Below are 14,314 nucleotides of genomic sequence, written 5' to 3'. Positions count from 1 at the left end.
CCCTCTCACTCGACCTTCGCTCGCTCACACTCTCACTCGTTCTGATCTTCCCCACTCCCTTCCCTCCCGAAGCGAATAGACGAACTGCTAGACATTTCCTTTTTCTTTTCTTTTTTCGTGCTTACCCGTTGAAGGAAAGATCCAGGCACTAATCTGTTAATTCCTGCATACCAGCTTTTTTTTATTTATTTTTATTATACAAAAGGGCTCCCCAGTTTCTCTCGCATCACATCACATCACCTCACCTCACGTGTGTTTTGTGTGTGTCGGTTTTCGTTTGAGGGTTTATATAGTATATCCTTCCCCCTCCCCCCAATTCAATTCAATTCGTTGGATACACCTACCCCTCGAAAAGAACCCCAACCCACGAGATCAGCCATCATCACGCCAGCCAGGAACAGGAAACAATAACAGGGGGTGCTTTGCTTTTTCCACTACTTATTTATCGACGAACGAATTTCCTTTTCACTCTTTTTTTTTTATCACCACTACTCTGGTAACAATACGACCTCAATAAAACCAATAAAGAAGGAGAAGGAGGAAGAAAAACAAAAATGCAAATGCAAATAACAATAACAACAACGATGCAGCGCGCCGTTCTATCATATCTCGTCCTCCTGACGACACTAGCGGCGCTGTGCACCGTCTCATACGCCCACTCAACGCCAGACGCAATGGTGATTGTCCCACCGGGGCTCGGAGGAGGAGGAGGAAGGGGCGGAGGATCAGGAGTAGGCAGCAGCGGGCTAGGCGTCGGCCTAGGGACAACGAGCTACAGCAAAAGGGATAGCGGAACAGAGAAATGGCATGGACTCCTCCGCCGCGAGATCCAGCGGATGGTACGACGAGTGGAAACAGAGGACACGGAGGACACAGGGGCAAGGAACGAGACGGCTATCGAGGAGCTGGACCTGCAGGCGTGGGCCAAGGAGACGACGGCAAAGTGCATCTCGCGGCTCAGCAGCATCTCAAAGGCGTCGAACCCGTCCGGTATCGTGGTGTGCTACAACCTTCCGTTCCTCAGCACAGACTCAGGTGTGTTTGCGGCGGACCTGAGGCTCTACCAGGTGTCGGCCGCGGAGGGCAATTGGTCGAGCGTTGGCGGTAATATCGATGTATCGCTCATGTATAATGGGGCTGCGGTGCAGTTGAGGAATGAGACGACGGAGGAGGCGGCAGCGACTGAGTCGGCTTCGGCGAGCACGACGGGGCCAGAGAAGGTCCAGGAGTTTCACTTCATTGGGCAGATTGATAAGTTGTTGCTTGAGGATGAGAAGACTGAGTAGGTTCACCCATACCCCATACCCATATCCATACATAACCTGGATCCCTTCCTTGTCACATGCGGGGTCTGTCATGTGATTTGTTCACGATCTAATATATTTTGTGCTGTTTATAGTGCCCAATTGCAAACACTGCTCACACCAAATATTACCCTATTTGCCAAGATGTCGGATGGGACGGAGCTACAGACAACTCTTTCAACTGATGATGCCACTTTCGTCAACGGGGTCTTCTCGAATTTGGTCGCTAATGAGACGACGAACACGACGACCACCGCTAGTGCAGCTGCAACGCCGTTTAAGCTGCCAGGGACAAGAATAGAGATTGTCCCGATTGGCCTGTACTTCTATGGAAGTTATATGGCTTTGGCCTGTATAATCTTTGGATACGGTAAGCTGCAGATTTGTCCACTCCCCAATTCTATTAAGAATTGAGCGCTAATTGTCTACGTTATAGGGACCTTTGAACGCCAGCGATTTAGAGACCAGTACCGAAAACGGATTGCACAGCAGGGAACCCTTGGAGGCAATCGCGCGATATAGTTGCAAATACACTTTTCACGACCCTCCGACAAAAGGGACCTAAAGACACAAAAGCCAGCTACTTCTTCTTCTCTGTCTAATCTGTTTTATATATCTATACTTTTTTCCTTTTTTTGTTTTGGCTGATCAGCGAAGCAAGCGAGTTGCGTTGTGCATACCTTTCTTTTAGTTTAAAGCCTTGTGGACTTTTTTTTGTGGATAAAGGAATATTTTGGGAAAATAACTGGAGTTTTTACGGGCTAGGGGGCATTTTTTTTTAATTTTTTGGCTACGGGGCGGTTTTTTTTTATTATTTCATCATATGGCTTTGTACATGCTTGCATAATCTTTAACGTTTAGGAAAGATCCAATTCCCGTTTTCTTGCTTGCATTTCACAATGCCTCTCCCTCACCCCTCACCACCTCACCTTCTCTTGCCTCTACCTCGAATGGTTTTCTGGTTCGGTGGAAGCTTGAGAGCTTGGTTGTTGTTGTTTTTGCCTTTTCTATCAGGCGACTTTTGATCGGCTGAACTCGAAAAAAACTCTCGTCATCATCACCCCTTGTTTCGTAAAGGGTATGATGTTGCTTTTTCTAACTCCTCTTCCTGTTTCACATGTATATCTCATTCCACTATGTGCTTTACTCTGTGTTTTGTTTGTTTTTTTCCTTTCTGTAAATTTCCCCCACCTCTTTTTTTTTCCTCTTGTGGTATTAAGGTTTGCATTGGTTATTTCCTTTTGGGATTTGTTGCTGTTTTCGTCTGGGAATTTGTAATCTTTTATTTTTCATTTGTTTCTGGGGGTGGGTTTGCATGAGTTCTCTGTCAAATACTTTTGTTGTTGGTTATATTGTACTAGTACTGCACTATACACTATTCTTGTATATGTATATATTTTTATTGAGGGGGGGTACTTGAGCACTCCCTCTAGCTCTCTAGCTAGGGTCCAGCAGGTTATGTAGAGCAAAGAAAGTAGGCACTTTAGACACAAGTTAGGCGCGAACTGGGAAGTTCGGATTTAGCAACCAACCAGGCTATTATTATTATTTGTCCGTTTCGTAAATAGCCCTTAAGGGCCTCTTTGCCCACCAATCAGTGAGGAGGGAAGCGCCCGCCGCTTTCAGGCACTACCCACCACCAGTTGATCGTCAACACGTTCATATCTCGTCGCGCCCATAGATCTCCGTTCGGTACTCGGCTGCCTTCTCGCTCCATTCTCCAGCCCCATCCATTGACAACTGCGCTGCTAGCTACTGCCCAACCCGAGTGAGTGTGTGCTCAGCTGAAGGAATGATGAGGCTACATACACATCAGCCGCCGTCTTTCCTTCTTTCCTGGAGAAAAGCACGCGCTGCTGGAGGAATGTTCGGCGGTCCCGAGGTACGGTACTCAGAGTACCTACAGGTTTCTCCCGCGGCGGCTATGTATGTAGGTAGAGTTAGGTAACCCTATAGACGGTGCTAAAGCAGCAGCTGGGATGTCCTTGTAGATAGAGTAGATCAACAGGGGAGGGTTGAACTGGGGGTGGAGGGCACGACCTCAGTTGCGCTGCCGGACGGCACAGCTTCAGGCGGATAAGTTTGATATTTTTTTATCTCTCCCTTGACATGATTCTTGATGTGCTGGGAATCAGGTCACTCTCTACCATACTTACTGTGTTGTGCGGTGTTGTGTTGTATAGTGGCGAGATTCTTCTACGCGGCATGAAAAGTATCTCCCGTCTCCCTGGGTGCTGCTCCCCCTGTCGCAGGCCCTGGCGATGAGATGCGCGCCCGAGTGATAACTTATGACCTTTCCCAGGCCGACAGACCGACCAAGGCGGAAGCAACTGGAGCCGAAAAATACCAAGCTCTTAGCTGCTGGGTGGAGAGTGTCTCCAATTAAGGCTCGTACGGGAAGGACCTCCTCGGTAGCCAGACCAAGCTTTAGGTCCCTTATTTCAATTTGCCCACTGCCACCTTCTGGAGTGAGTCTGGCGTGGAACGAAACGAAATACAGCCGTCCAAAAGAAGGTCTGTTCTCGCCCAAGCAAGAGCTCCCCTCCCCCACAACCTTGGTGAAACAGCACAAGCTCTTGGCTGGGATTGCCTCACGACCCGGGCAAAGTAGCCAGAGATACCCTGCTAGCTAGAGTCTCTTCGGATTAATGTACAAGCGTCGAGGTCTGGAGACTTCCTTTTTAATTAAAGTTTCCCATAGACTTGGTAGCCGGCAACTGCGCCGGAGCCCCTGAGCTTGAGGGTTGCAATTGAGATATCACTGAAATATTGGGAGTGGGTTTCGATGACTGTTTTTTGTTATGTGATGTCTGGCTATCGTCTTGTGTAGAGAGTGGGAATTATGGTCTTTTAAGTATGTATGTAGATGGTCGATTTCAATGGAGCGGGGGGGCGGGACGGGGCGGAGCGAAGCGGAATCCTCGCAGCGATGTCCTTGCACCCAGTTTAATCGGGATCCATGTGCGGGTAGTCTTTAGAAGAATTATATTATTTTACCTGCGTTGACATCATGCACCAAATCTTCAAATGACTTCTTAAGGACCCTTGATTAATCTGTATTACATTCACTCACCTCGATCTCGTTAGAGTTGCTGTTGATATAAGAGAACACACATTTGGTGACATTTTATCCTTAAGTTGTCCAGTTTTCGTAGATTTTATGATATTCAAAGGTTCCGAGTCAGACGCCATGTTGGCGTACAAAGTTGTATTAGCAACCCTTTTGGTCCCCACAAGGTATGGTCACAGTTTCGCGTATACTAACGTATTGAAGTTTCAACTTCTCTCTCTCTCCAAAAAAAAAAAAAAAAAGCTCCTTGAAGGAATCAAACCTCCAATACCCTGAACAATTATAACGCGGCCGAAGCGGAATTAATGGAAGTAATATCATTGCTGCCCTACCGATATATATATCGCGATTAGGTTGCTGTGCTTAGGACGGGGGAAACATATTTGAGCATGTAGCCAATTTAGGCATGACATCTTGAAGTTGATAAAATCTCATTTCAAGGCCCTCATATAAAAAAAAAAGGGTACGTACATGTACTTAAGCTTTGAATTAATTATGGATATCAAGTGTTCTCTACAAAATAAAAAACATTATAGTGTATATAGTAGACGTCGCGCCTGGTCAGGTTCCTCAATACCCACGGAACAACACCATAATACGATTCCCTCACTCTAGTCTTGGGCTGAAGTTTCTGATATTGCTTTGCTACATATTCTCGATTTTGGCGGCTGTGGCTACCAGTAGGCCTAGGTTCGAGCGTGTGGTTTAGGGGATGCTATACCACATGCTCGTATGGTTATATTACCCGGCCGACGCGTACTTATCCTAGCTCACCACATTCTAATCCACTCTTATTAGTTAAAACGTATGTTTCCCCCCGCTCTATTTGTCCCTTTCGACATGGCAGGAGAGTAGAGTATTATCCGACGACTTCCAGAGCAGCGTTTACATCCCGCTAGTTTGGTACATCTTGCCCTCCCATCCCTCCTCCCCACCAGACCCGCTACGAACTGCTTGGATACTTGGACTGGATCAGGAGCCTGGATCTACCCCTGGCCTGGATACGTTCTCTCTGATGATTTCCGGAGGAATGCCTCTCTCTCCTGCTATTGTTTTGCTTCTCTTTTGTGATTTGTGGGTATCCCGACGATTTCCAGATGTGTAAAACTTCCGATGGTTTCGGGATCAGAGCCGTCCGTTGATTCCCCGGGATGCCTGGGCTGGTTGATATGTTCCTAGGACCGCCACTTATTATCGGGCATGCACCGGCGATGGGGAAGAGGGAAAGAATACTCACGTGTAAGTCCCTCCAGTATGGTACCAGTGACGGGAAATTATTTACGCGATCTTCAAGATCCTCAGGACAGTCCAAGATGGGCATTCGCAACAGTGAATACTATAACCTGTCTCCGGTGTTCAGGCATATTGCCGATTAGGGCTCAGTAGGATATAGGACCAAAGGTTCTACTCCATTTTCATATCCACCTTCATATTGTTTAGGGGATTATTAGGACACGGGCAAAGGGTTATCGCACCGTGAAATCAAAGCTAACTAGTTCATACAATTGCTAGTGGGAATAGACACTGTGAAGATTTTAAGAATGAAAGTAGACGAATGAGATAGGTTAGTGTTATGAAAGTGAGGTCTTGTAATGTCACATCTGTGCTTTCTGTGGAAAATGTTAGGCTTTGAAAATAGAGTACACAACTTGCGTCGGAAATGGAAACTCCTGATATCTACTATGAGAACAGACAAATATTATATTACGTGGTGCAATGCAGAGAGAAACAATGAAGAGAAAGACGCATTGTATGCCTGTTAGGGCCCAGGAATGGGTGTAGATATTATTCCAAATACACGGGGTTCGATCAAGATGGCTACATGTAACGTCCCATATACGGCCCGAAAGGTATGAAGGTACAGGGCAGAGAAATTTTCAGTGAGTCACCATTAGTGCAAGACGGCCCCCGAGTAGGGGAGGAGAGAAAGAAGACACATGCGGAGTTAGTAGAGGCGGACCAAATTGTTTAGTTACTTTTCTTTATTTGCTTTGTGAGAGGCGGTGGAGGCAGATGGGAAGTTCTGGGATAACTAGTGCGATATTGCCAGAACCGTAGGGTTGCGTGCAATTAATGAATTAAAAAAAAAAAAAAAAACCGAAAGGTATGGGGGTATATCAAGAAATCAAGTGATAGTGCGAGTGATATCCAATGAAATAATATACCACACCTCTTCGCGCAAGTACTATCCTAAATTGGACAAAAGCCTGTTGGAAATCGAGTCTTACTCCTAATCGTGAAGTCCGTTATAAGAGGTCTTTCACAATTACCATCCATGCACACCGAAACACACATGACGAGGCCCGGGACCCCTCCCGGCTAGTCTCGAGATATCCCGCAGGATCTGTTCTCTGTAACTATAACGAATGAATAATCTTGATGTATATTCAGTGATCGCGTGACATAAAAGAAAAGAACCAAGAGTGAAATAGTGGTTTTTGACAATAAAGTACCGAAAACCAATGGTCTCTCGATCAAGGCTTTTTGAAATTAGATGAAACATCCAGCACCAGACACAGGGCGAGTCGAGACAACCGGGGATTAAAACAATTTGTAATCTCCATCGAGAAGGATCAAGGCACGAACACAGCAACGTCCCCAAGGAGTACTGGCATCGTAGTTGAGCGAGTGACTCACCATGTATCACTCGACTATGAATACCCGAGGGTATCGTAAACTCCGGAGATACCAAAAATTCTGGTCCCTTGCTCACTAAGCCGTGCCCTTGTGACTCGCTGTCAGCTCCACCTAATACCCACAGGGCTGGCTAGAGATGCCACGCTAACCTGACACTGCACTGGCTTATACAGGCCACCTCCACCTTACCGCATCGGAATGTCATACAAGCTTAAAGAAAGACGGCCCTTCTAATAAATCCCGATACCTCTCGAGCTCAGCTTGTTGAAGTCCGTGTAAAGGTGGCTACTGGATGAGCGTGATAGTCAAGGCTCTTTTGATACCGCATTGATTAGTGAGATCAGAAAAATTGCAGTACAATGGTTCATACAGTTGTTCTAGCCAAGGACGAATCACGTGGAAAATCTTGGTAAATGCGAGAAAGACGCTGGGGGAGCGTTTGATGTAAGTGGTTTATCGAATTTTGTTTGTTAGTTGTAAAAAGAAGAAAAAAGAATGGACGTGCTGGGAATCGAACCCAGGACCATCTCAAGACACGTTTTATGCGAATGAGATATTATACCCCTAAACCACACGCCCATTACTTTGGATAAATATGTGTTGCATTAAATACCCTTGTATTACCAAGTATGGCAATCTCAATTAGGTTACACACATACTCAACCCTGACACCTTCCCGCAATAGAATTTGGATCACGTGGTTATCCAGAGACTGACTGAGTCTCGTCATCGAGATTAATTTAGTCTGTAGCGGAAAGCGAAAACATTATTTTGTCTCTGGCCAGGGCTATATATACATGTAGATTCCCTGTTGAGTGAGGTGTATTAACCTTATTATCCCTTAGACGGCCAGGCCCGATCAAAAGGGTTACTACAGTACGAAAAAGGGGATGTAATAAGTACCGTGCCAATACGGAATCGTGCAAAACTTCCGAATTAAATCGGAATCCTAACTATTATACTGTATTAACACTGTAACAATACCGTAACAATACGGTATTTTGCCAAAGATAGTACTGGATCCACCCGCTTTTTTGGTACTGTATGACTACTAGCTCCATACAGTAGGTATGATATTTTGAACCCGGGACACACCGTCACGCTGAGACTGCGCTAGGAGTATATGTATCCTTAGTTTGTAGCAGTATCAAATAGCTTCACCCATAGAGTTTACTGTATCATACCTGTTATATATCGGGCCTGACTGTCCAAAGGGTAAACCCCTAAACTAGAATACACGTGTACTCTAGGGCCTGACTTCGTAGGGACACTGGCTTTACTAGACTCTGTCAAGAATCGATCATCGGAGAATATAATCCATGGGACAGCACTTGATTAGGGAAAGCCTCAATTCAATTGATCAAAAGTACATGTAAGCATAGAAGCACGCATGGCTGTTCATAGAAATACAAGGCGGTGAAAAAACCTCGTTATCAACTACGAACCAACGAAAAAATGAAAGAAGAAAAAAAGAAGAAAAAAAAGGAGATCACATGTAAAGAATCTCGAAAACAGAATCTGGAGAAATATGCTTATGAGATCGGGAGAAAAAAACTAAGGAGCCAAAGAAAGCGACTGTACGTGGTTTGAAAGAAAAGAGAGTAAGCTGCGACAAATCAACGGGCTGATTGGTGAAACGAAGAGATTGGTGAGCTTTATCGAACGCTGGGAGAAAGGAGAATACCAAGAAACAAGAAAAGATAATTCCAATCGTGATATTTGCTTTTACGATATTCGCACGTCTTGCCTCTGATATCCCATCGCACCACTGATTCCAATCTAAATTCCGAACCCCTTTGAGTATAGCATAGATCTCTGAACTTGTTTCGTGCTGATAGATTGATAGGTTAGGGGTGATAAATTCGGTCCATTCAAGGCTTTCTTCCCGTCTGGAGATTTGCCATAGATTTCAGCTTCATCTGCCTGTGTAGTACTGCTTCAAGGGAAAAAAGGCCGAATCCTAAACGCCAAAAACAGCGTAAGATATGGTGGATTTTTTTTTACTCTTTCTTTCGTTCCCTTGGTTGGTGGTAGGTTTTGTAATTCGGTGTCATGAATCGAGGAAAAAAGGCTCTTCTTCAATTCTTAACCCCTGCAAACCGCAATGAAAACGATATGTTTTAGCAAATGTCTAGTATTTCTCGCCGCCTCTTCTTTTGAATTGAGGAGACCTCGCCAGCTCATTTGTAACAGAACATGAAGCCTTTGCTGCCACTACGCTTTTTGGCTCTTCGGTGATCTTGGTTTCGATCAGCGTAGGCCTAGGTTTAGAAGCAGCAGTAGTATAAGATCGACTCATCTGTCCGTTACGAATGAACTGGCGGCGGCGATTATTATTAGATAGGCACGGATTCTGGTCATACCAATTGAGGTCGTTCATGGAAAGTTTACGGCCGCGTTGCGGCGTGCCACCTCTGCCTCCATTTGTATTGCCATAATTATTCCCTTTTTCGTACTTTAGGTGAACACCATTGGCGGCCGCGTGTTTTTCCAAAGCTATATAATGTTAAATCTCGCCCGGTATTGGAATATTAGGCAAATTGGGAAGGATACCATCAAGCTCACTAGTTTCTTCCATCCTATCATAATTCATGACCAATTCTTTGATCTTCATTTTCTCCTGCCTCTCCTGCTCCTGTGTGTTCAACAATGCCATCGCGAGGCTCGAGTTAGTTGGCATTTCTACAGTCTTTGTTTGTTGCTTATTCCCCTTCTTCGTCAAGAGACTGAATGCCATCATGCCAGGTCCACTACTGCTATTGGGGCTAGAGCTAATCATAGAGCTCAACCTACTGCTACCAGCACCAAAATTGGCATCCCCGCCTTCGTTAATATCGAAAGTTGACTCCCGACTGAGCATGGACAAGGTGCTGCCGGCGCGCTTGATTGGCAGTGGAACATCGAACAACGGCTTGCGTTCGAATTTGCGAGCATCGAGAGACTCTTGCATCATTTTTGCTAGTTCCCTATCAAACTCCGCGTCCGCCTCTGGATCACGTGTTTCTTTTTGCATATCCACAACAATATCTTCCTCTTCATCATCTTCGCTCGAAGAACCCGTAGATTCTTCCGAGTTTTGCCTTTCCATGCGAACGCCTGGGGTTGGAGGTTCCTCGTCTTCTACTTCAGCCTCCGAAACACCATCGGCTTCGTCTTCACCCTCGCGGAGTTCCCCCTCGTCAGAGGATTCGGCATCTTCAGGTTCTTCGGGTTCGGCAGGATTGGATTTGTCGTCAGGCTTATAGCTTTTAGCGACTGCCTCTTCGAAGGCCTTACCAGCCTCTTCGGCTGTGGTTGGAATTGGCCATGTCGGGCGGATAGCTTGGAATGTATCCTGGACAATAAACTCAATATCCATTGGTAGCGGATCTTTTGTAAACAGGTAGTACTATTTGAATATATTGATTAGCCTTCAACTCCGAAGGGGATCGTTAGATAGTTTAAATACCTGAAAGAACGTCAAGAAGAAATCTAGCTTCTTTTTGGAGCTTCCTCTTTCGAAAAACATTCCGCACACATCCAACAAGGTGCAAACCAGCCTGATTCTAAAAAAGTCATCTGGCATATCTAGCATGCAAACCTGACCCGGCTTTGGAGTCCCGTTTTCATGACCAAAAGTCACCATTCTATACAGAGCATCAAAAATCACCGGAGAATCGATAAGCTTGTAGGTGTACATCTCGCCCAGATACTTTACCTGGGCAACTCTTCTCTGGTTATGCTTGAAGTTGTTCTGCTCAAGCCCAAGTGATATTTGTTCAAGCACTTCATCAACGACCGCATATGCGAATTCTTGATGGTAGCGTCCAATTGCGCCAACGAGGATAGCAAGAATGTGAACATTGTTGTATCGAACCTTCCAGATCTTGGTAAAAACTTTAAAAAGCAAATCGGTCACTTCTTTATCGTCCCAATTAAGCTTTCGGATTTGTTTCAAAATTTTGACATAGTTCCGCTTCGTTAGATCAAGGTAAATGAGTTTTCTGACGAACAATTCAACCACACTGCGCTCTTTTTGTGCGATCGCCGGTCTCTCCGGCGGATTAACATAGTAAAAAGCGTTTTCGATTGCAACTCGTTCCTGGGGCCCTAAATAGGTCACACCATCCTTCTTGCGCTTCAAAGTTTCCAAGAACTGAGTCATTCTTGGGTTGGTTTCCGGGTTACGAAGCAAATATCTTCCACAATTTTCAAGGGTGCTACAAATAACGTTGACATTGATCCTGTGGAAGTCTTCTAAGGCGACCTTCAAACAATGGAAGATAACATGTTGAGGTACAACCCCAAACTTTGTCAACTCGGATAGGTAGCGGGTGTTGCTAGCACGAACTTCAAACAGGTCCTTTTCCTTGCGGCGCTGAAGGGATCGAAATTCTTTGTCGAGGTATTCCACAATTCCCTTGCCGACGTCTGGTAGATACCTATTGAGAGTTGCAACCAACCTGGAGTAATATGGAAGAAGATCCTGACGGCCGCGGGGGACATCCTGCAGGACTTTGAGAAGGCGATTTCGTGAAGCTTTAGAATTAAGGAAGCAAAAGTCCACGGCTGCTTGATCAATGAGATCACGGTTTGTAAGTTCAGGGAGGCGGATGAGTAGAGCATCAACCTGGGCGCCAATAGTTTTGTTCGCAATGGCGGTACTAAATTCATCGTTTCCAGCTTTACTCTCACCGGCGGTTGGAGATGAAGGACTCTCTAGGCCTTCAGTAGCGGTTTCTACTTTTTCAGGCTCCTCATCATCTGTGTCCTTCTTTTTGTCCCCTTCAGACTTCCCCTCTGCGTCTGACTTTTTCCGTTTTCCATCATCAAGCAATACTGCTGGAACTCTGACCTTGAGATCGATGAGGTCTTCGTAGAATCTCCTCTGATCCTCATCCTCCCACATCCCGTTCCTCCCTCCATCTTCCCTGACAGGGAACATGCTGCCACCTTCTCTTATTATACTATCCGCCACTTCTTCGTCCTTCTCATCTTGCAAATCGGGCATATCCAGTCCCAAGACGTCTGCCACAATCTGTGCATTGGCGATAAACTTTTCTTTTGTCTTGACCAGTCTTTCGTAATTTGCTTGCCGGTCTTCAAAAATCTCCCCAGATTTAACATACGCTTCTGCATTCTTAGCAAATTGCGTCTGAAGATGCTTGTGCTGCCGAACAATGTGCGCTTTGACAGATTCCAGGTAACGGGCAAGAATATTCTTAAAGCGTTGCTGGAGCTCAGCTGTAATCAGAGGTGGATCCTCAGGATCAACTGAACCCGTTCCGTTTGTGTCTCCAGCATCACCGGTGGTCTTTGCAGAATCTGAAGTTATTGTTGCCCCATCTTCCTCCACAACCTTTCTTGCAAGGTTTCTCGGTTTAACGCCTAAGACATCGTAGGAAAAGTTCTTGACAAATAAGACAACTAGCGGGAGATTGATATGTTCCCGGTCTCTTCCTAAAAGGTCTTTCAAAACCTCCAGCGGAAACGCCTCGGTCTCTCCTCCTTCCTCCTTCTTCTTCGTGCCGTTATTCAAAACATTTGCTGCTGCAGCCTTCGCCCCGTTCTTTGCAGGCCCGGCTTCATCCACGCTCACAGCATCCTGTACGCTTCTCAAGACTCCGACCAACCATAGTTCAACTCCTACCCTTAGCAAGGTTCTCTGTCTAGCCAATCTATCCTTCTCCTCCCTTTCCTTTTGCTCCACCGTCAATCCTTTGAGCACATCTGGTCTCGGGGTTGCAAGTCCTTTCGCTAGCGCAAAGGTAAGTTGTGGGGTAAAATCCGCCTGAAAACGTTGATGCAACGCCGACACAACTTCCACCGCGGCCGTGATGTCGGAAGCAGTCTTTGTTTTCTGAAGGCCCTCGGATACAGCTGATATAACCTCAGGAAGATATTTCTCGAGTGAGATTGTCTGTATTTCCTTCAAAAGTGTTGCGAGTGAGTCGGCAGTAAGGGACGTTCGGAGGCGCTTGATCACAGCTGTGTTTTTCTTGAGCGATGAATCAAGGGATTTCGCCGTTTTGAACACATCTACAACATTGTCAGAAGGTATTCAGAACTAGATGCTATCTTTATTCTTATTTTTTTTTTTACTTGGTAGATATTACCTTTAGAGCCTTCCCAAGCGAGTTTGTTGAGCTCTCGCAATTCTCCTACAATACCCGTTAGTAACCCCACTTTTCCTGCGAAAGCTAGGCCAAATCTTACGTTTACGAGCACGATTCATCTGTGCAGCTGTTCTTTCGTTTAAAAATGTTGATGCTATATAGTTCAACTTTTCTTATTCTACCTCAATTCTAAAAAGAAACACAAGCTAGTTAGTTAACGATGTTGTGGCTTTACTTTAAATATTCTCAAACACGCCCTCGTGGTTGAGACTGCAGGGAAATAGCTTCAAATTCAATGGGCACTTACGCTAGGATCGAATGCTGTTCAGATACGATCGATGGATGGCTGGTAGTAACGGCTGTACACGATGAAGAGGATGAAGAGAAGCGAGGAAGGAGGTGGTGGTGGCTAGGCGAGAGGTCATCAAGTGAAGTGTTGACTGAACGATGATGCTATTAGATAAACTGGACTACTGGTGATGTTCATGAGGACTTTCGCCCGCCCGCCCGCCAGTGAGAGAGTGGCTCAATCTGGTGGCGGCAATTTCCGTGCGCCACAGCTGTAGCGCGGGGAAAGTTGTTACGCTTTCAGCTGGCAGCAACTCCTAAAACCAAACTTCATACCAGATCCAAACAGTACTAAGGCAACTATTTAGTTTACTAAACAACTTGAGCTTCTAGAATAGTTGATTCCTATACAAGCACATGTTGCATAGGGCTGTGTGAAACGTTGTGTTCAGCTTTACAGTCCACTACAAGCGCTCTCGCGACTACAACTATTACCTAGATAGGAAGTATTCCAGCATTTAGGACAGCTCAGAACCTCTGCCTTGGCCACAGCCTTTGTAGCACAGTACCTACTTGTAGGTACAGTAAAAGTCTCCGTTGCTGGACATACCCTGGGAGGAAAGGTGTAAGACCCTGCATGTGACTGTCTGCCGATAGGTAAGAGTCAAAAAACACCTATTTGCCTTGACTGTTTGACTGTATTATACCTAAGTTTCAACAATTGATTCAGGCTACCCATCAAGATAATTATAAATTTTATAGGTTAATTGCGATGATCTTGAAATTTATATTATCCACCGCGCGATATATGCGCAAAAAACCGGGGGTGATGACGATCGGTGCTGAAGTCATCAGAGTCCTGAGATAATTTCACCTTGTTCCGGATTAATACTTTTCAACAAGGGATCCCGATCATCTTC

The 14,314-nt window shown here is 45.5% G+C and overlaps 2 protein-coding genes across 2 annotated transcripts; one reads left to right on the top strand and one right to left on the bottom strand.

Moving 5' to 3' along the window:
• Positions 1–584: 584 nt before the first annotated feature.
• Positions 585–1,826, top strand: LAJ45_00249 (uncharacterized protein; the record flags this gene model as incomplete). Its single annotated transcript, XM_046109851.1, has 3 exons — positions 585–1,282; positions 1,400–1,674; positions 1,741–1,826. The coding sequence occupies 3 exons, from the start codon at positions 585–587 to the stop codon at positions 1,824–1,826; spliced, it is 1,059 nt and encodes a 352-aa protein (XP_045976544.1).
• A 7,270-nt stretch (positions 1,827–9,096) lies between these two features.
• Positions 9,097–13,225, bottom strand: LAJ45_00248 (uncharacterized protein; the record flags this gene model as incomplete). The annotated part of the gene is made up of 6 exons (XM_046109850.1): positions 9,097–9,103; positions 9,375–9,507; positions 9,565–10,399; positions 10,460–13,029; positions 13,107–13,151; positions 13,207–13,225. 6 exons carry the CDS (start codon positions 13,223–13,225, stop codon positions 9,097–9,099), a joined length of 3,609 nt encoding a protein of 1,202 aa, XP_045976543.1.
• Between the last annotated feature and the right edge of the window lie 1,089 nt (positions 13,226–14,314).

This window comes from Morchella importuna (assembly GCF_003444635.1).
Source record: "Morchella importuna strain M04M26 chromosome Unknown Morimp01GS001, whole genome shotgun sequence".
Taxonomy (NCBI): domain Eukaryota; kingdom Fungi; phylum Ascomycota; class Pezizomycetes; order Pezizales; family Morchellaceae; genus Morchella; species Morchella importuna.
This window is presented reverse-complemented; position numbering and strand designations above follow the sequence as displayed.